The following is a 22802-nucleotide window of genomic DNA, read 5'->3' on the forward strand; positions in this document are numbered from 1 at the left end:
AAAAATAGAATACAATTAAGGCTAGAGAAATATACAGACTGCAGTATGGGCAAAAGTACCAGTACACCTAGACTACACCTGTTACGAAGTGTATGTGTTTTGATCGAAGCTGGTACTAGGGTTACCATAATTAATTTTTGATAAAATGGAAAGGTTAGCACAGGATAGGGTGGCATGGAGGGCTGCATCAAACCAGTCTACGGACTGATGACTCAATAAACAACAACATAATGCGCCACGGTCTTGATGAAAAAAGGCCTACAGTTGCAAGGCGAATTGACCATTAAATTAAAAATCTAAAATTTAAAAACTAAAAAAACATAAAACTGGTTACAAGAAAACGTAACAAACACGGAACAAAATGTATAATAGTTTCCTTTATTATACTACAACACGAACGGAAATTCAACTTTATAGGTATCTCTCTGTAATGTTTTGTGGCCATAACATGAAGAGAAAAAGACCATAAACTGTCACCGACACAGCTCTCTGAAATACATTCAACTCATTCAAATTATGAACTAAGAAAGAACACAAATGCACTAAAATACGCAAAACTACCACATACAAAATGGATCAATATGTTTTGTACATTATTAACATATGACTTTGACAGGGGGAAAAGCATAGAACCGCAAGAAAAATCACGTGGCCTACAACGCCAACGAAACTACGCACAGAAACGACGTAAACAGCGCGCGAACAAGAAACTCAATCTTTTGTCCCGATTAACGCAGTTGCTAGCATGTGCTTGCCTCTCTCGAACACTTGATGCTGTAGTGAGTGGGAAACATGATACACGAAGGCGACGTACGATACACTTGCCAAATAAATACATTTGAAAATGAGGTTGTGTAAATTACACAAGCACACAATAATTTATCCTAGGTGAAGAGTATTAATAGATATATACTTACCAGATATTGTAATAAGAGTTGAATCATGGCTGAGAAATGATATAATGGATACAGAAATATTCTCACGGAACTGGAGGGTGTATCGTAGAGATAGGATAGGAATGGTAGGAGGGGGAGTATTCATTCTGGTGAAAGAAGAATTTGTAAGCTACGAAAAAGTTAAGGATGAAAAACATGAAATTCTGGGTGTAAGGCTCATCTCTAAAGATAATAGGCAACTTGATGTCTTTGGAGTGTACAGACCGGGAAAGGGTAGCACTGACGCTGATTCAGAATTATTTGATAAGATAATCAGCTATGTTGGAAATGATTTGGAAAGGAATGTGATAGTAGCAGGTGACCTCAATTTACCAAATGTCAATTGGGAAGGTAATGTGAACGACAGGAAGCATGACCAACAAATGGCAAATAAGTTAATATGGGAAGGGCAGCTGATTCAGAAAGTGATGGAACCAACTAGAGGGAAGAATATTTTGGATGTGGTGCTGATAAAACCAGATGAGCTCTATAGAGAAACCGAAGTAATAGATGGTATTAGTGATCACGAAGCTGTTTTTGTCGTAGTTAAAAATAAATGTGAAAGAAAGGAAGGTATTAAAATTAGGACTATTAGGCAGAACCATATGGCTGATAAAACAGGCATGAGGGAGTTTTTAAAAAGTAACTATGATCGCTGGAAAATGGTAAATAAAAATGTAAACAGACTCTGGGATGGGTTTAAAGCAATTGTTGCGGAATGTGAAAATAGGTTTGTTCCTTTAAAGGTGGTAAGGAATGGTAAGGATCCACTATATTATAACAGAGAAGTAAAGAGACTAAGAAGGAGGTGCAGACTGGAAAGAAATAGTTAGAAATGGTTATGGAAGCAAGGAGAAATTGAAGGAACTTACTAGGAAATTGAATCTAGCAAAGAAGTCGGCTAAGCATAACATGATGGCAAGCATACTTGGTGGTCATACAAATTTTAGTGAAAAGTGGAAGGGTATGTATAGGTACTTTAAGGCAGAAACAGGTTCAAAGAAGGACATTCCAGGAATCATTAATGAGCAAGGGGAGTGTGTATGCGAGGATCTTCAAAAGGCAGAAGTATTCAGTCAGCAGTATGTAAAGATTGTTGGTTACAAGGATGATGTCCAGATAGGGGATGTGAGTAATACTAAAGAAGTATTAAAATTTATCTATGATAACAATGACATTTACAGTAAGATACAAAAGTTGAAAACTAGAAAAGCAGCTTGAATTGATAAGATTTCTGGGGATATACTAAAGGCGATAGGTTGGGAGATAGTACAATATCTGAAATACTTATTTGATTATTGTTTGGTTGAAGGAGCTATACCAAATGAATGGAGAGTTGCTATAGTAGCCCCTGTGTATAAAGGAAAGGGTGATAGACATAAAGCTGAAAATTACAGGCCAGTCAGTTTGACATGCATTGTATGTAAGCTTTGGGAAAGCATTCTTTCTGATTATATTAGACATGTTTGCGAAATTAATAACTGGTTTGACAGAAAGCAGTTAGGGCTTACGAAAGGATATTCGACTAAATCTCAGCTTGTAGGATTTCAGCAAGATATAGCAGATATCCTGGATTCAGGAGGCCAAATGGACTGTATTGCAATTGACCTATCTAAGGCATTTGATAGGGTAGATCATGGAAGACTACTGGCAAAAATTAGTGCAATTGGACTTGAAAAAAGAGTGACTGAATGGGTGGCTATATTTCTAGAAAATAGAACTCAGAGAATTAGAGTGTAGGCAAAGATCTGTCGCTGTAAAAATTAAGAGGGGAATTCCTCAAGGCAGTATTACTGGACCTTTATGTTTTCTTATATATATATATATCAATGATATGTGTAAAGAAGTAGAATCAGAGATAAGGCTGTTTGCAGATGATGTTATTCTGTACAGAATAATAAACAAGTTACAAGATTGTGAGAGGCTGCAGGGTGACCTCGATAGTGTTGTGAGATGGACGGTGGGCAATGGTATGATGGTACACGGGGTTAAAAGTCAGGTTGTGAGTTTCACAAATAGGAAAAGTGCTCTCAGTTTTAATTACTGTGTTGATGGGGTGAAAGTTCCTTTTGGGGATCATTGTAAGTACCTAGGTGTTAATTATAAGAAAAGACCTTCATTGGGGTAATCACATAAATATGATTGTTAATAAAGGGTACAGATCTCTGCACATGGTTATAAGGGTATTTAGGGGTTGTAGTAAGGATGTAAAGGAGACGGCATATAAGTCTCTGGTAAGACCCCAACTAGAGTATGGTTCCAGTGTATGGGACCCTCACCAGGATTACTTGATTCAAGAACTGGAAAAAATCCAAAGAAAAGCAGCTTGATTTGTTCTGGGTGATTTCCGACAAAAGAGTAGCGTTACAAAAATGTTGCTGGGAAGATTTGGGAGAAAGGAGACGAGCTGCTTGATTAAGTGGTATGTTCCGAGCTGTCAGCGGAGAGATGGCGTGGGAGGACATCAGTAGATGAATAAGTTTGGATGGTGTCTTTAAAAGTAGGAAAGATCACAATATGAAGGTAAAGTTGGAATTCAAGAGGACAAATTGGGGCAAATATTCGTTTATAGGAAGGGGAGTCAGGGATTGGAATAACATACCAAGGGAAATGTTCAATAATTTTCCAATAAGTAAATAAATGAGTACAGAACCTGGTAGCAACCTATTTGAGAGAGAGAGAGAGAGAGAGAGAGAGAGAGAGACACACATCGATTATCTACACTACACTCAGTCACACTTGCTGGCGCTGTCACGGTCCACAGCCTACACGTCAGTCTAGCAGGTCGGGATAGTATCCACTGTTCACTCAATCTGTCAAACCCCGTTCGCAGTCTACACACGTCGTCACCCAGTGTACCCTTCTTCGCCACTCCAGAATACCCAAGGTTCTCCTCTAGCAGCCGGCCACAAGGGACTCACACACACACGACGTCAGGGGAACAGGAACGAGTCCTCGGCTCCAACAGGCAGACACTCCATCAGGCTGCACTCTCCCAGGCCATCACTGACTGCGCTCCAGCGAACTCAATTTCGCTCTCACTCACTCTTACTCACTAATTCCGTTTCTCACTGACTGACTCACTCTCCAAGTTACTCCTCTCCTTATATACCCGCTCTGGGCCTTTCACAACAGTCCGGATGCTAGATGTATCCAGGAAACTCGCGAGATAGAAGACTCCAGATTAATCTTCCAGTCGTTTCCGTAGTCCTCTGCTGCGGGACCGCGGGCAGAGGCGAGAGTGGCTGGCCTAGCACTAAAGTGCTACACGTGATTGGCGCGGCTGAAGTAAGGGGGTGGAACGAATACGGTGACGAGGCGGGCCCATAGCAAGTTGGCATGGCGGACACTATAACCATTACAATATCTCTTAATATTTGGACCAATTTATATGAGGAACCTTAGTCTTCTCCATAGCCAACCAAATGCTATCTCTGGGAATACTGTTTAAAGGTCAGAATTTGATCTTTGTTGTATCCCCAGTATTTTTCCACACCTGTTGCTTTGCAAATACCAGGTCCACTGTTAATCTTCCACTCCTAATCCATGTTGTTCCTCTTCCAGTTGGGTTCCACCAGTGGCCTTAATCCCCCCCTTTTTTAGAATTCTTTCAAACACTTCCATTACACGTGGAGTCAGGGTAATTCCTCTGCAGTTCTCACAATTTCTCTCGTTTCTCTCTTAAATCCATCCAGGATTGAAATCTGAGTAAGAGGCAGGAATGTTTCCTATAAGGGTCAGCACTACATGTAGTTTTATGTTTTACGGCCGGATGCCCTCCACGACGCCAATCTATGTGAAGGGACGTATTCTCTATTGCATGTATTTGTGGTGGTTGGTAGTGTGATATGCCGTATGTATATGAAGTGGAGTGTAATAAAACAAACACATACCAGGTGAGTTGGCCACGTGGTTAGGGGCACGCAGCTGTGAGCTTGCATCCGGGAGATGGTGGGTTCGAACCCTACTGTCAGCAGCCCTGAAGATGGTTTTCTGCGGTTTCCCATTTTCACACGAGGCAAATGCTGGGGCTGTACCTTATTTAAGGCCATGGCTGCTTCCTTCCCACTCCTAACCCTTTGCAGTCCCACCATCGCTATAAGACCTATCTGTGTCGGTGCGACGTAAAGCCAATTGCAAAAAAAAATCCCAGTTCTAAGCCGGAGGATTATTTGGGTGAGGTTAATCCCCAGCACGACCATGAATTGAACCCAGAATCCTCTGAACTGAAGGAAACTATGCTGACCGTTCATCTATGGGCTAAAAATTAATATCATAATTCCTCGCAACTCAGAGCATTGCCAACATATGATTGTAAACTATATCTATTCCAAGAGAAAATCTGCAATTCCAAACAAATGTAAAAAGGAAAGATACCAGAATCCTGATATGATCCTCATCATCTCATATTTAACCTACCATTTTCCAGTAAGAGCTTGGCAAGTTCACAAACACCAGTGCGAGCTGCAACTATAAGAGGAGTGTCTCCGTTGTCATCACGTAAATTCACAATAGATCCAGCTTGAATTAACAAGCGTGCCATTTCAATGTGACGGTGCATAACAGCATAGTGAAGCAAATAATGGGACTGTGTTATCTTGGCACCAGCATCCAACAGTAACTGTACAAGGGGAACCAGCTTCTGCCACACAGCTTCACATAATGGGGTATATCCTGTAGTACAGAAAGACTTCAGTCAAAATTGTCAAATGAATACCAGCTTACAATTTTACAGATTTCAAATTTATCTATCTATATCTATCATTACACACATATAGTGCATACTGTATATACATAAAACAAGCTTTTACGTAACAGCTGATATTATGTTCATAGCCACGGAACCTCCAGTTTTGCGGGGAATCCTGACCATAAGAATGCAAATTTCATTTCAAAGATCTTGCATGTATTGACCAAGATTGAAATCACAGCACACCCTACATACATACATACATACCAGTGGCGTATACTGAGGGCTACCAAGGCTATCAGTGAAGCCCACACCTCAACTGATAATGATGGAAGTCTCAAGCACATTATAATGTAAGCATCTGCAACATTGTTCCATTTACAAAACTTGAAAGCAGTGAAAAGAAACGTCGCACATATTTCTTAGAGCAAGGCATCGGAGTATGATATTGCAGCCCAGGCTCTTGCCACACGCGGCTTGCTGCTGTATATCGGTTAGGAGCAGGGACCGGCGGAGGATAGGTGTGCTAGGCTTCGGTCTGTCAGATCGTCACGACTAACTATCAGCCATGCGTTACTCAACGTATATAATTCCTCACCTCATACTTCTGACTTAATGATATAGATAAGAGAGTGTGGGTATTTCACTCCCGTTTACTTCTATATTCTTGTAGGAAGAGACTGCAGGGCTGCTGTTATAGGAGCAATATAGTTTTATTTTTATTGGTAGATCTGCTAAAATGAAATGCCATCTTTCAGGTTTAGTGTTTTCTTTTGTTGGTTGGAATCGACACCACCACTGATCTCCCGAGGAAGCTAATTAACCTGTGAACGATGGATATGACTGCTGTAAAATTCAACATTTTTATTGATTATTATTATTATTATTATTATTATTATTATTATTATTATTATTATTATTATTATTATTATTAATGGGGCATGACATTTGTATAGGCTTGGTGTTGACCTAATCGGGATAAAATGAATGGCGAATACGTCATAAACACCCAGTCTCCAAGCCAGGGGAGTTAACAGTATGAGGGGGTTGATTCTGAAAACTGAACCAGGGCTACTGGAGCAAAGGCAAGCATTCTGTCCATTTAGCCACAAAGCCGGACTTTCATTTGCTAAACCTTAGGCTACCATCTCCACTGATCAGGGGTTGAGCTTTGGCAGTAGGAGAGGTCAGCTTGTGAAGCAGCTTAGCAACCTTGACAACACAGCAGGCTTCTCCGTTGGCTACTGGCTGCAGCTCAAACCGCTTAAGGCTTCACGTTCACTAAACCAACCATCGAAAACAGGTAACCTAAGTCTAGTGGTAGCCCATGCCATAATCTCAGCATACGCCAGTGATACATACATACATACATACATACATACATACATACATACATACATACATACAACATACATTTTCATTACATACTGTCATGTCTTTGCCTTTCATGTTCTTGTCACAAATATATTTTTGCATATACATTATTAATATAATTTTACGTCAATCAACTTGGTTTTATTAACTAGGAAGGTGAAACAGCAAAGAGTTTCTACCTTCAATAATGATAGCCACATTGGGGATTGTGATTAGCTCAGTGGCCTAGCTACTGGCTTTCCACCCAGAACATCAAGGTTCGAATCCTAGTCAATCCTCAGTCAAGATCTTCATCTCAAGAATCATGTGGCGTCAGGAAGAGCAACCAGTCTTAAACACCCCAGCCAGAACTAAAATGAGCCTGGGTAGTTCCAGTGACCCCAGAAATAAGCGGGGCATGCTGAAGAAAGTTAATTTAATGATGACAGCCACTTTGATGTCTTAGATACCTACTTTTACATTTTTAATTCGCTATGCTTGATTCGTTTATCTGTCATTAATTTATGTTTATATTTTAGTTCTAAGCTTTCACAAATTCTTAAATCGGTAAGTCATCCAGGTAGAATCACATGGATCAAATCAATATATTATCACTGATTAGTGACCTCTACTATGACTACAGAGTGCATCTAAATTATACAGGGAAAAAAAAAAAAAAAAAAAACACACACTTCTCCTCTCCTGCCTGAAGCACAGTGGCGGGCAGCGATTTGCACTCTAGCACAGCAAATACGACGGGTCTGTCAATTTGAATTGCATGCCCAGAAGAAACAAAGTAACCTCATTTTCTGGAAAAGAAAAGTTTTCTCCATCAATCCAACTGCGCCATTTCATCTGTAATTGCACGCACTGTATAAGAATAAGAACACACAGTAATTAAGACACACTTGTCAGTCAAGGAATGCACCCTGTAACTGTACAAAAGTACGATCTCTGATTTCAGGTTAGGAAATGTTTGTAAACGATTTCCTGATTTTAGGTTAAGAAATTTTTGTAAAATATTTGTAATATGAAAGCAGTGAATATCATGCGAGTTTGTTAAATTAAGATGTAAGAACAGTATTATAAGAAGGATTTGTAATTAGGGAATACTGAACATGTATATTCTTATCTTTGTGAAAATGAAAATCCACAGCCTGTTTCCAGTCATCTGACCGGGTCAGGAATGAAATGAAGCCCCCATCTAGCGGCGAAGATAGGAAATGTCCCGGCTGCCGAAGCCTGTCGCACTCCTCTGGGGCAATGATAAATGACTGACAGATGAAATGAAATGTTAATGGAGATTGTTGCTGGAATGAAAGATGACAGGGAAAACCGGAGTACCCGGAGAAAAACCTGTCCTGCCTCCGCTTTGTCCAGCACAAATCTCACATGGAGTGACCGGGATTTGAACCACGGTATCCAGTGGTGAGAGGCCTGCGCGCTGCTGCCTGAGTCATGGAGGCTACCCTTATATTTGTATAACTTTCAATTTGGGTAGGAGTCTGTACAAATGGTCTAGCAGTGAAGATTGTGCAACATGGGAAAGTGTCTATATTGATAAAAATGGTTGAAGTTGGTTGAAGGTGTTGCAACAAGTGTCCTGAAAACCAGGGGTACAGCTGGAAAGTATAGGCTGAAAATGGTAGGTAATTCATCAATGTGGATGAACACTAGAACTTTTGTATCAGTCGCTCAATAACCAATCCGAAAATCCGACTTTGAATGAGGCTGTGTTGGCTGAGAGACACTTGAAGATGTGTCAGTTAGTGCGCTGCTACCAGCGGACTTTTGAAGACTCTACAGCTACGTGGAGCAAGCCTATATATATGTGTACGCACGTGTGATGAGAGCTTTTATTCGTTATCCATTACAGAGTTAGTAGTGTTGAAGAACCTTGATTGTGGAGTCATTACTGTGTCTTTTACGGAGCAAACTATGAAGGCAGTATGGAGTCATTACGTGTGTATTGTGAGGTTATTGCAAGTTCATTTCCAGTGTGCATTCCATGGAAGATGCTGCATAGTGTTCATTTGTCACTCATACAATGGTTTATTCGTCTCCAAGAAAATGCACACTGTGTGCGGTGGTTTATACAGTATGTATAATTGTAATAATTGTAACACATCTTATGTTGGTCAAACAGGTAGGCGCTTCCATACAAGATACTTATAGCATGTTAGCGCCCTGAAATATAACAGATTTTCGGCCATGGGACAACACATGGGTGATACTAACCACAAGTTCACTAATATCAACCAAGACATGAACATTCTCAAAGTTATACAAAAAAGCCTCCCCCCGCTCAATATTACGGAAAATTGTTTTATCCACCTGGAACAGTTTTTCAATCCTAACTTCAATCTAAATGAAATTTCAGAGAAAACAAACATTTTATTTGACCTTTTAATTCCTATCTTTAGTAATCATGTCTCAGATAAAAATAATTCTTTCTTTTAAAAATTCCCTTCTCAGCAGCAATCTTTCTTTCCACATCCTTCAGTCCCACCTTAGACACCCCTTCTCCCCTCCCTCCCCCTTCCCTTCCCTTCTTTACCTCCTCCCCTCCTCTCCCTATCTACTCCTTTGTTTACATTGCCTGCTTCCTACAACAAGTCAGTGCTTGTTCCCTATCCATTCCTTTGTTTACATGGCTTGCCTGAGACAGATATACTGTACGTTTCACTATAGAGGTGAGTCTCATAAATATTTTTTCTCTATGTTTATCCATTCCTAATTGTGGCTATCATTTCCAGATTTACTTCTTTGCCTGAGGTCCTAAGTCAACTTAAAGACATGTTATGATAAGAAGATCATAACCATAATTTTTGTCATTATATATAATTTAATGTTTTATTCCTGCAACATTGCCTTTGTCTGGTATACATATGTTTTGAATACCACATAATCTGTCAATTTTTATTTGGCTGAAGTTGCCCACTAAGTGGCTGAAACTGGTCCCAAGACTGATGAAATATTATTTACTTGATATATTGACTTGCCGTGTCACGCAGCACTTAAATGACCATTATCCAGAGAGACGGGCAGGCCGTGGTGGACCACTTAAGAGGCCTCCACGCTCGTCCGATTTAACTTCCATGGACTTTCCTTATTTCATAAAGATCGAAGTATTGTAAATTTATTTCTTATAAGTGGTTTCAACCCAATCATTTCATCTTTCATTTGTTGACGTTCTTTATTATTTAACATCTGCGAAGATGGACTGCTGCCGACACATGATCACGCATTCCGTTACTCACAACACTGTAAAAGGAGTGAAATACTGAACGAAAGAAACAATACACCCAATCAATATTCCACCTTCTCTACTTCGATCTTCACGAAACAAGAAAGGTCCATGGAAGTTAAATCGGACGAGCATGGAGGCCACTTAACCCCTTAACTGGGGTATAGTTTCATAACGTCAACCAGCCAATGGGTAATTATTCAGTGCAACAGGCACTTTTGAAATGGGTATGGTAGCGTGTGGCAGATGTAAATACTCAAAAAAATATATTTTACTTGATTTATTTAAATTATTAGTGATATAGTAGAAATTCAATAGCATTATATTATTACGGTTTTTCTTGTAAACCCATGAATATACATATATATATACACATGTATACACAGTGTGTTCATGCAAAAGTGAATATAAAAAGTGTTCCTTTCGTTATTATGATGACATTTTTCAAGTTTTCAGATATGCATCAACAGGTTATACATACTTTCTGGTTCATAGGTCATTCAGATATTGCGCACAGTGCGGTAAATACGGAAGCACAGGCAAGCACAAAGTGCCACGTCACATTCCTCACAGCAGTAGACATTTTCCCGCCGCCTCTGGTTTGACAGGCACACAACACAATGTTTTCTTGAGTGAATCCTACTTCTGGTTGGCGGGTTCTCAGATATGAAGTGACGTGCGGTTAGTCGTTGAACTGGATCTCTAGAAGTTCTCCCTGGACGTTTTGTTTTCACTGTTGAATCACAATACTCCTGTCAGTTTTGATACCAGATTGAGATAAAAACTCAGTTGAGAATCAGTCCTACCTTTCTTTTGGAAGAGAACAAATGGAATGAAAACAGCAATGTCCAATAAGTGCCGGAACATTTTCATGTAGTACTTCTTTAGTCTCCTCTGTGCCACAGAGTAACTGGCAACGCACTGGTCAGACAAATCAACTCCTCCCATTCCTTTGCTGTACTCTATACTCAGTGTAGGCTTGAACTTATTATTTTCTCACCGTCAGTGTCAGTATCTTAAATGTTCCACTACTTCATCGTCACTGATATAATTCAACGTCTTTTCTAACCAAGCCATGTTCACGTCACACGGAATGGTTTACCACCATACACAGACCAACTTACAAAAAGTTATCAGAACATGGACAATGGAGTTCGCAGAACAACTGCATCGTAACAACAACTCACAAATTTAGTAATTTCATTGTACATATTACACAAATAAATGCTTTACGAAGAATTTGGCGTGGACAGCACGAGGCAACACGAGATAGCTGTCGGACTGCCACCTAGGCGCGAACTATCTGACTGGTGTGAGACCGGATAAAAATGAATAGGACAGCAATAATCACATCTAATATGAATGGAATTAGTTTTAAATTACGATAGTAGATGGCAGAAGTGATTAAGAATAGCCAGACGCCTATAGGCGGCTAACACAACGTAAGAACACATTTAGAATTACAAGAACGCCTAAAGGCAACAAACCCAATACTCGTGCGACAGCTGTTGACGCCTTTAGGCATCAAACCCAGTTAAGGGGTTAAGTGGCCCACCACAGCCTACCCATCTCTCTGGATAATGGTCATTTAAGTGCTGCATGACACGGCAAGTCAAATGCGGTGGAACGCCACTATGACACAGCCACATTCGCTGCCGAATACCCAAAGGAACATCTTCCAGTAATCCAGGCAGTGATTCTACTAAGAAATGGTAGCATTCCTCACCATTCAGATGAGGGGGAAAGATGTATGGCCCAAGCATTACATTTCAGCCAATCTGCGACAACCATGTGATGAAACTTTAGAACAAAGTATTGGAAAGATCCACCCAGTGCCAACTCCATTCACCAATGATGCTGGCCCAAATATCAACAATAAACCGGTGCTGAAATGTGTGCACTACTGTCACATGACGATTTTCTTCCACCCTCCTTCACTCAGTCGGCTGCCAATGGACACGAAGGTTGAATTATGAGGTTAGCGGCGATTAGGGTGCCGGATGCCATAAATAAGTGTGGCTTCTCTTCTGTTGCCATTTGTTGCACCACAAGCTAGGTGTGCATCAGTCATTTCTTTGTTGATGTACTGAAACAGAACCATTCTCACCAATTTATACAGCAAACTTAGTAGCCAACATGGACAGAACAAACTGTACAGGGCGCACACAAATGATTTGAGCGGTTTTGTCAATTATTTCTAGCCATATTATTAGAGATATGGCGATGGTGTTTGATGTGGTAAGGCAAGTATCCCTCAAAATTTTGTTTTGTTTTGTTTAAATAGCCCTCCATATATTGTGCTTCCCCCAACACCAGTGAGAGCGCAACAGTTGCAACAACCGGCAAACAGGATGTGTCCTCTACTCCAACAGTTGCAAAGATGGCGACTAACAGTATAAAAGCGCATGCTGTTCTGGAATTACATTTCAGCCAATCTACGACAACCATGCGACGAAACTTTAGAACAAAGTATTGGAAAGATCCACCCAGTGCCAACTCCATTCGCCAATGGTATAAACAGTTCAAAATCACGGGAAAATCAACAAGCCGGCCTAGTGTGCCTGAAGAAACAGTTGAGCGTGTGCGACACGGTTTGAATGTGGCCCGCGGAAGTCAACTCGCCGAGCGAGCAGGGAAATGAACATGCCTCGTTCGATCATTTGGAAGGTCATAAGGAAAATATTGCAGATGCGCCCTTACTGTTTGCATCTGCTCCAAGCATTGTTGCCAGCTGTCAAAGTGAACCGTTTTGAGTTTTGTACAAGTTTTCAGGAGTGTATGGAAGATGATGAATTTTGTGACAACCTTGTCTTCAGTGATGAGGCAGCATTTTTTCTGAATGGTAAAGTTAACAGGCGCAATGTACGAATTTAGGGGACTGAAAATCCCCGTACCTGTGTGCAGCACATTCGTGACTCTCACAAGCAAAATGTTTTCTGTGCCATCTCGAAATTTAAAGTTTACGGTACCTTCTTCTTCACTGAAAAATCCATTACAGGGCACATCTACCTGGATATGCTGGAGAATTGGCTCATGCTACAGTTGGAGACCGATAGTATGAACTTCATTTACCAACAGGATGGTGCTACACCTCATTTCCATGTTGATGTTCGTGACTTTCTGAAGAGCAGACTTCCAGAAAGATGGATTGGTCGTATCAGGAATGAAGATCACGCTCACATGTCATGGCCTCCACGCTCTCCTGACCTCACCCCTTGTGACTTCTTCGTATGGGATTATGTGAAAGGTGCAGTATTTACGCCACCATTACAGGCTGATCAAACAGAACTGCGGGCGCGCATCATCAATGCCTTTGGTCAAATTGGCAGCGACATACTACGTCAGGTGTGGGACAAACTTGACTATAGAAGTGATGTGTGTAGATCCGCTCATGGAGCACATATCGAGCACTTGTAGGCTCATAAAAAATCTTTGTAAGTTTTTTCGTCTGTCCATATAATTTTGTAATGTTACAACAAATAATAAACAAACAGGAATTTTTTGAAACCACTCCAATCATTTATGCACACCCTGTATACTGCCTACTGGCGCCAGGAAGCAACTGCACTAAATGAAGGGGAAACTTATGTATTCGCACCGAACATTATCTCTGTCTCCGTCTATCATACACCCTACTTTTCCATCATTCCCTGAAGCAGATCGGCAGGCAATGTGGTTTGTGCTCTAGCACAGCAAATACGGCCAGTTCGTCAATATGAATCACGCGCCCGGAAGTAACAATGTATCCTCAATTTCTCAAAAGTTTTTTTTTCCCCCTGCCAATCTGACTGCACCATTAATCTTTATATAAGTTGAAGAACATCCCTGACTTTTTTTTGTCGGTATAATTTACATACACCCTGTACATACCTAGGTAGATCAAATGGATCTAATTTCACTAAATAGATCCTGACAGAGGGTGAAATATGCATGAGAACTAAATGAATACATTCACAAGAAATGTATCAACAGGCTGATTAATTTAGCTTTCTTGAATGGAATTAAATAACCCAGAAAAAATGCAATTGTTCATACTGAACTACCAGCTTTTACTAAATATAACGAGAGTACATCACCATGTATTTCTTCGATGTTGACCTTGGCTCCATGTTTTATGAGGAGAGCAACCACATCTTCATGGCCACGAGAAACAGCCAGCATGAGTGGAGTACGATCTGATGCATCGAGAGAGTCTATTGAGGCACCATGGTCAATCAAGACCCATACGGTATCAACAAAGCCTCGCGATGCCGCAATATGTAGAGCAGATGTCTTGTCACTTGTCTTGCGATTCACTTCAACTCCTGCATCCAAAAGCAATTGTACAACATGGTAATGGTCGCGAGATGCTGCTAGATGTAATGGAGTGAAGTTATCCGTATCACTCACGTCCATCCGACAACCTGAAAAGTAAGCATCAACGATAATAATGAATACATAATTTCTAATTTGATGGTTAAAGTTTACCAACCTTGAAGAAGAAAACAATTAAAAATGGGATAAATAAAACCCTTGATATGACAACTCACACTGAACAGCCGCATATTGCATAAAACAAATATTTTGATTCAAATAAGAACTTATTAAAGGAAAAGTGATTCATTTGGGAATATAAAAATTTGTAATGTTTGACTGCGAACAACGAAGACAGTAAAAAAAAAAAGAGAGAGAGAGAGACAGAAAAAACCCTGCCACACCTTCCTCCTTCAATCAGATGTAATCTGTGAGACTCAGGAGTCACTAAACTGGGCGAGTAAGCTGTGCGGTTATGGGTGCGCAGCTGTGAGCTTGCATTCGGGAAATAGTGGATTCGAACCCAACTGTCAGAAGCCCTGAAGATGGTTTTCCATGGTTTCCCATCTTCATACTGGGCAAATGCTGGAGTTATACCTTGATTAATGCCATGGCCGCTTCCTTCCCACTCTTAGCCTTTTCCTATCTCATCATCACCATAAGACCTATCTCTGTCGGTGCGACCCAAAAAACCAATTGAAAAAAAGGTCACTAAAGAGGCAATTTAGGGAAATGAAGAGTGAGGTAGATTCCTGTTGCTTTTCTTATAAGCCAGAAGTTACTATTATGTACAGTAAAACCTTGTTAAGACGCTTCTGCAAGGGACAAGGAAAGAGAACGTGTTAAGGAAGAAAACGTATTATTGAATACGGTAATAAAAACTACCCAACAGGGATATGTAAACACTTGATGTTTTTCCGATCTAAGAATCAAACAACTGTTTGACCATCCAATCGATACCTTTATTTGCCTTTGGCAATTTTATAAAATTATTCATAGTACATATTTCAGCTACATTCACTTATGATTAGGTACAAAAGGATGAAAGTATACACCATATATTGTTCTCATAACAGCCTTGATCTCTTCTCACAAAAAGCTTACAACTTGGTCTAATGGGGGAGGACGATGGTGGTGGTGGTAGTGGAGGGGCGAGGATTGGATGGGGGAGGAATCCTTAAAAAGTGTAATTAAAATTTTTTTCTTAACTAAAATACTATTAAAACATTTGTTCAGCTTCTAATTTAAAAGGTAAAAAGTCTTCTTAAGTCTCTCTCTGTCATGCTTCTGCTCCAAAGTGTGTTTGAAAAAGCACTGGTTAAATTATTACAATCTTATTACTTAGGGTGGATTCCTTGTTGTCAAATTTAAAATGCTCTTGCAACTCAATGTTAGGATGTGCTTCGAAGTATATTTGACACTTGTCCATGTGCCTGTGTACTCCGGCACAGACCCACACCCAAGATAGCAGGAAGTAAGGATGGTAATCCACAGGCAGGGATCGTGTTACAAACTACCCAATTGCCTAGTTCATGGACAAGTCTGGAGTCTGGTCTACAGCTGTGGGAATGTTCCACAGACCACTGCTGAAAGCAGTGACACATCACCGATACACTGTGCCCAACATGTGCAGTAATCCGTAATCCGTTGATACATCCATCCAGCTTCCTGCAGGCCCACAATGTGATCCCATTCAAATGGCTGCAGTTGTTCAACAGGAGCATGTACTCATCGGTGGGGTATGGATGTACCCTGGAATGAATGTTGCAAACACTGTTCACCTCTAACCTCAGCACAGTTACTACCAGCAGAGTCAAAACAGAGTGTGCACGTACAGGCCTCCTGGGCACTATCTGATCGCCTATGTCCATGACAAATGAATCACTATTACAACAACCCCTCAGTATGTACATATTATACACTGGAGCCAATGAACATAGTCCTTGAGAAGTTGCATGCTTTTATTCCGGCAGTGTATTTCAGACTAGTGGATTAATATATTAAACTTTGTTTTCTGGTTACACTCTTCGACCACAAATTATTTGGAGGTTAAACTCGACCATCTTGAATGTGACAACACTCTGATTTGCTTCGACTCCAGTCAAAACTCGAAGGTGCAAGTTTCGACATACATGCCACCGGTAAAAGATGCAGGTGCCTGTCCATTTCCTGGATTTTAATTTTGCCTTTATTAGTTAGCAATTTCTCGAATTTTTCAGTATTCATAATTGGGCTACCACAAGACAAATAAACACCACACCAGGCCTAGTTACCTTCACATAATTGTGTTCTTAATCCATAGGTAGGCTATCACGTGACAAATATTTGCTACCCTTCATTGCATCACTCAATACAGAATTAATTTCTAACTCTGAATGGAATGCAAAATACAAACACAAACAGGCTGACTGGGTTATTTGACAATATCACTGAAAACCGGCAAGCAAAAGTGAACCTTCCCGAGGCTACCGGCTTGCTCCCCGAAGGTGTAAAGTTCAGGAATTTAGGGCCATTTCCTGTTTTCACGCAAGTTTTCCCGACCTGCCTCCTGTGGTGAGGGCTCTTATCTGTGTTGGAAATCATGTTCCTTTCACAAGGGATGACAAAGTATATTTTCAAGGCTAGGAAAAATGTGATCGTACTAAGTGGTAAATTACACGTAATAAATATCATTTTTGGTCCGTATTGATGATATTTGATTGAAATAATAACATTAAGTTATTATTTCAATTCAACTAAGTGGTAAAAGCGAAAATTTGTGATGCGATAAGTGAGGTACTTTTATTTAGATTTAATACAACATGAATCGGGACTTCGAACTTACGACATGCTAAGCAAGAAAACTTACAAATGACATGCTGACAAGGTTTCACTGTATCAGTCTACCACATCCACTGAAATGTACGAACCAACCAACCCTGTGAGCAATACTTTCACACCATTCATAGCAGCAACTTGGAAAGGTATTTTGCTTTGGAAAGCATTCTGAGCTACGACTATTTTCTTGACTTTATGAATACCTCTGTTTTCACTGGTGATAATACATAATCTGTTTCTAATGCTCATCCATCAGTAGCAAACATGCTCACATATGAGTAATATATTGAAAAATAATACCATATTTACAAGAGTTCTAACCATAATTTTTGTTGTAAAAATGAAGCAATGAATAAACAATTAGTGATGAATCTATATGCAAGAGCACGCAAATGCAAAAATTAATGCATACTCAGCACTCACACTCTAGTAATTAAAATGGCAACTGAAAATTTAAAGCAAGTACAAGAAATTTGCTTCTTGGGAAGTAAGGGATGGGGAATGGAAAAGAGGTTCTTCTTCTTCTTCTCCTACTTTTTCTTTGTGACCTCTTTCCAACTACTTGGGGTTAGCACTATATGTGGATCAAGTCCAATTTTATGGCCAGATGTGTTTCCTGATGCCAATGCTATGTGGAAGGATGTATTCATTACTGCATGTTTCTGTGGTCATTTGTTGTGTGATGTGTTGTATGTAAATGAAGATACCTGAATATCACACACATACAGCTCCTGAGCTAGAAAAATTAACTGAATGCAGTTAAAATACCTGGCCAGGACTCAAACCTGGGGCGCTCTGAACCAAAGGTTACTACGCTGACCATTCAGCCAAGGAGCCAGACAATTAATTCATCTAATATGTATGAGATAAATATCAGATTATATCTTCGGGTAAGTGTAAGTCACAGACTGTTGATAAACTTAACCATGATAGGTTAATATGATTGTTTGATCCATATTGACTTGTCTGAATATATTACAGAACTATTTAAAATAGTTTTACTTGAGTCCGCCTTGTCAATACACCTTATAATGAAAGAAAATATTTTACCATACATGTTTCGGGAAGTCATCACTGATGAACGGAATGGATCAATGATGACTTCCCGAAACATGTATGGTAAAATAAAGTTTTCTTTCATTATGAGGTGTATTGACAAGGCGGACTCAAGTAAAACTATTTTAAATAGTTCTGTAATAGATTAAGTCACAGACGTCGGAGTATTTTGCCAAGGTGCCATACAACAGAATCCATAGCATTGTTTGCTGAAAGGAACTGAAATATAATAAGCAAAAATATATCCAGAATGATCTGCTACTTAAAATTGCATGGAAGGGATAATATTCTTATTATTTTTCTACAGCTTTGCCCACACCCTGTAGGGTTGTGGGAGTGAACTGTGTAGCACATGGGGAATTTGACCCTGTTTTACGGCCGGGTGCCCTTCCTGATGCCTAACCTATGTATCTGAGTGTGGAGGGATGTAATCACTATTGTGTGTTTCTATGGTGGTTGGTAGTATAGTGTCTTGTCTGAGTACGAAGAGGAGAGTGTTGGGACAAACACAAACAACCAGACCCGAGCCAGTCTCCGACCTGGTCGGGAATCAAACCCAGGGCCCTCTGACCGAAGGACTCAACGCTGACCATTCAGCCAAAAAGCGGACATAATAATAATAATAATAATAATAATAATAATAATAATAATAATAATAATAATAATAATAATAATAATAATATGACCATCATCTATTCAGTCTAAAGACTGCTTTGTTTTCACAAAGTGACCCTATTTCTCATGATCAATGGTAATGCTCTTCACTGCTACATAGCTGCTTGCACTGATGTCTTGTAAGACCGAGGCCGTCTGCCATCAAAACACTCCTAAGCAATAGCTACCATTATCTGGGAATGGTGTAAAGTGTGGCTCCACCAAATAAGACATCTTATGGGTATTAATTTCACCAGAGATCTACTTTGTTTTGCCTTGTGTAGAATTTCAGCATTTGTCAACTTCTCCCTCGAGGTCACTTAAATCATTCAATGGAAACACCACATTTCAAAAGCCTCAAAGGAGTTTGACATCAGTCTTATTCATCGTCCAGGTTTCTGAGGCATACAGCACAACTGTCCACATAAATGCACGTAGAATCCTCATATGGACGAACAGACTGAGCTGGCTGGTGCTCAGCAATTTGCTCTTCTGCATAAAAGCAATCATAGCTTGTGCAATCCTGCTCTTGATTTCAGTGGTACATCTTCCATCATCAGTTATTTTCTAGCCTAAGTAACAAAGGATTTTAACTTGTTCCAGTGTGGCACCATTTTGCATTTTGTGTCTTAGGTAGTTATACACCGTATTTCTTTACTGTACTTGCAATTCTAATAATCATGGACTGCAGGGAAGATGGACTTTCTGGTAATATTGCCCGATCATCAGCAAACTTGATTATCCTGATTAATCTTCCATTTACTTTCATTCCCATCTTTGTACCTTCCAGAGCTTCTTCCATCATTAAATCTTCGAAAGCAATAAAGAGGGCTTGTGAGAGATAACACAACTGTCTTACCCCTTTTTTTGATCTACGCACTGGGTCTCCAAGTCATGTTTAGAGGGATATTATGTTTTTTGATTGTTATACAAGTTCCAGTTGAGTGTGATGAGTTGCTATTCTACTACAATCCTATGTAGTAGAGGAAATAATTTATGCCAGGTGCTGAGCTGATTGCCTTGTTCAATGAGTTTATCATAGAAGAAGTGCTACCATGGTCCTGGTCAAGAAGCATTACTGTGCCTATTTGGAAGGGCAAGGATGATGTCAATGATTGCTCAAACCATCGGCCTATTCACCTACTATGTCATTCCATGAAGCTCTTTGAACTCATCATAGATCAGCGTCTATGAAGTATTGTTTATGTCACTCCAACCCAGTATGGATTTGTGAAAGGATGTGGAATGATTGATTCCATTCATGCAGTTCGGTTGCTTATGAAAAGACACCAGGAAAAGAAGAACAGGCCACTCCACATTGCCTTCCTGGATCTGCAAAAGGCCTTTGACCGTGTTCCTCATGAACTGATTTGGCATGCACTTACTGTCGGATTTTTTATTATGGACACTCGAGTTTAGGCTTTAATTACAAACGAACCAATAGGCCTATGGAAATTTGAGTTATACCAATATTTTCCTTGTTTAATTCTACATTAGCGTATATAAGACGCATTGTTTTCGACGTTCATTAAATATTTTTTATTTGTGTTTGTAATAAATATTGCCCGGGTTTTTGGCTTCTTCTCTACGAAGCGCTCACTTAGGAGTATATACAAGGAAAACGACTTGTCTGATTCTAATGAAATTTTTATATGTCAGAACCACATGTATTTGTAGTGTAATATTCAAGTTAAAATTTTTTTCAACCACCCTGTTAAAAGTTCTTATCATTTTTCTAAAGCAATTCTTTCTCAGCCCAGGATAAACGTACAGCAGCAAACTTGGGCTTCTTTTGAAGCACTCAGTCATGGATATCAGAAACTACAACAACTGTAACAGTACAGAGTGGTACCGAATTTATGAAGAGTAATATTGAAAGGAAGTTCTGTGTACGCCGGATCGTGCGATTAACAGCAGGCCGGGTGGTGAAATCGGGCGCAGTGTTGCTGCGTTCAGTAGTACTCACGCGTTTACTTTCAACCTTTAATTTTATTTCCTCTTATAAATTCCACTTCCCATCACCTTTTCTCATAAAGGCTTTAGACCTTCAACGAAAGGTTTAAAAAGGGTTAACTTCCTAATTTAGAAATATCACACTGTACAATTTTGCAAGAGTTATTTGTATTATTATTTACATATATTTACGGTATTTAATTCTATCAATTTTCTTCATCTGAAAAATCACTGTGTTCCGAAGAATCGGTGCTGCTGTCATTCATGTTGATTATGACTGACTCGAAATAGGGGATATTTGCAGACAGTCCATCTTTTTCCCAGTAGTGGTCTTCAATTTTCTCCGCGTGTTTAATACATTGTTTCCAGAGTTCGGGGGTCACGGTACGTAAGGCTTCTCGGCATAAAGCGTAAATTGCTTCCATACTTCTACCATTTTCTAATGTGTTAGCCATATTTGTTTTTGCTATTTTCCCTTTTATGTACGCCCAAATGAGCTCGATTGGATTAAGCATGCAATGGGCCACTGGTAACCAAATAATCTGTACATCTGGTCGAAGTCGTTTAGTCAGTTGTTCCAGCTTCTTTACCGGCGTTTGAAACTAAGGCCTGGCAAGGACAATCAGCTCTGATTTAGTTGATTTGTTATAATCGTCAACTCCAGGTGGTAGTGAAATATTCTTTGACGTTATCCAATGTATAATTTCATGTTTCAGCCATGACATGTTCAGCTTTTTAGATGAAGGATCGACCCTCGTATGATATGGAGTTTGATCTATAACGACAGCCGAACTTTGAGGCAATAAACTCAGGACTTTCATAAACCATTCTTCATAATGAGTCGAGTTCATCTCATTCTGGTAATCACCACTACTTTTCTTGCCATTAAAACAAAGTTCTGCACCGTCAAGAAATCGTTCTTCACTTCCGATGTGTAAAATTATGACCTGGATGATGTATTTCCATCATTCTCCTTTGAAGCGGCTCCTACTGTCTTCACCGACGACAGCAATAATCCAAGACAATTTGCCACCTTCTGGTACACAGGGAACCTCTTGTCCCCTACTTTTTCCCCCTCACATTGAAAGAAAAAATAGCACTCAAAATCATTGCAAACCGGGCCATGCGATTACGAACGCGCAGCTGTGAGCTCGCATCCAGGAGATAGTGGGTTCGAACCCCACTGAGGGCAGCCCTGAAGATGGTTTTCCGTGGTTTCCCATTTTCGCACCAGGCAAATGCTGGGGTTGTACCTTAATTAAGGCCACGGCTGCTTCCTTCCCATTCCTCGGCGTTTCCTCTCCCATCGTCGCCATAAGACCTATCTATGTCGGTGCGACGTAAAACAAATAACAAAAAAAATAAAAAAAAAAAAAAAAAATAATAATAATCATCGCAAGTTCATCCTCTGATAATTTTGGAGGCATCTTGAAGTGACGTGGTCAACATGCAGAACATAGGAAAACTGAAAATAGCTTCCGGGCAAACCAAGGTCATGGGCATTCCGTTTCACAACTGCCCGGGGCGAGTGTACAGTGTTCGTTGCGCACGTGATTACTACTGAACGCGGCAACACTGCGCCCAATTTCACTACCCGGCCTGCTGTTAATAGCATGGTCTGGCGTGGACAAAACCTCCTTTCAATATTACTCTTCATAAATTCGGTACCACACTGTACGGTTACAGTTGTTGTAGTTTCTGATATCCATGACTGCGTGCTTCAAAATAAGCCCAAGTTTGCTGCTGTACGTTTATCCTGGGCTGAGAAAGAGTTGCTTTAGAAAAATGAAAAGAACTTTTTTCG

The 22802-nt window shown here is 40.0% G+C and overlaps 1 protein-coding gene across 3 annotated transcripts in view; it reads right to left on the reverse strand.

The window, feature by feature from the left end:
* LOC136857636 (ankyrin repeat, PH and SEC7 domain containing protein secG) overlaps window positions 1-22802 on the reverse strand; it is a 109745-nt gene that overhangs the window by 56988 nt on the left and 29955 nt on the right. For all 3 annotated transcript variants that reach the window (XR_010858550.2, XM_068225260.1, XM_067136440.2), the window contains exons 4-5: window positions 14302-14628; window positions 5355-5609 (exon numbers count right to left, since the gene is read on the reverse strand). Coding sequence is in view for 2 of the 3 variants with exons in the window: in XM_068225260.1 (XP_068081361.1) it covers window positions 5355-5609; window positions 14302-14628 (582 nt within the window). In the remaining variant the exon portion in view is untranslated. The remainder of the gene's footprint in view (window positions 1-5354; window positions 5610-14301; window positions 14629-22802) is intronic.

Source organism: Anabrus simplex, chromosome 1 (genome assembly GCF_040414725.1).
Source record: "Anabrus simplex isolate iqAnaSimp1 chromosome 1, ASM4041472v1, whole genome shotgun sequence".
Lineage (NCBI taxonomy): Eukaryota > Metazoa > Arthropoda > Insecta > Orthoptera > Tettigoniidae > Anabrus > Anabrus simplex.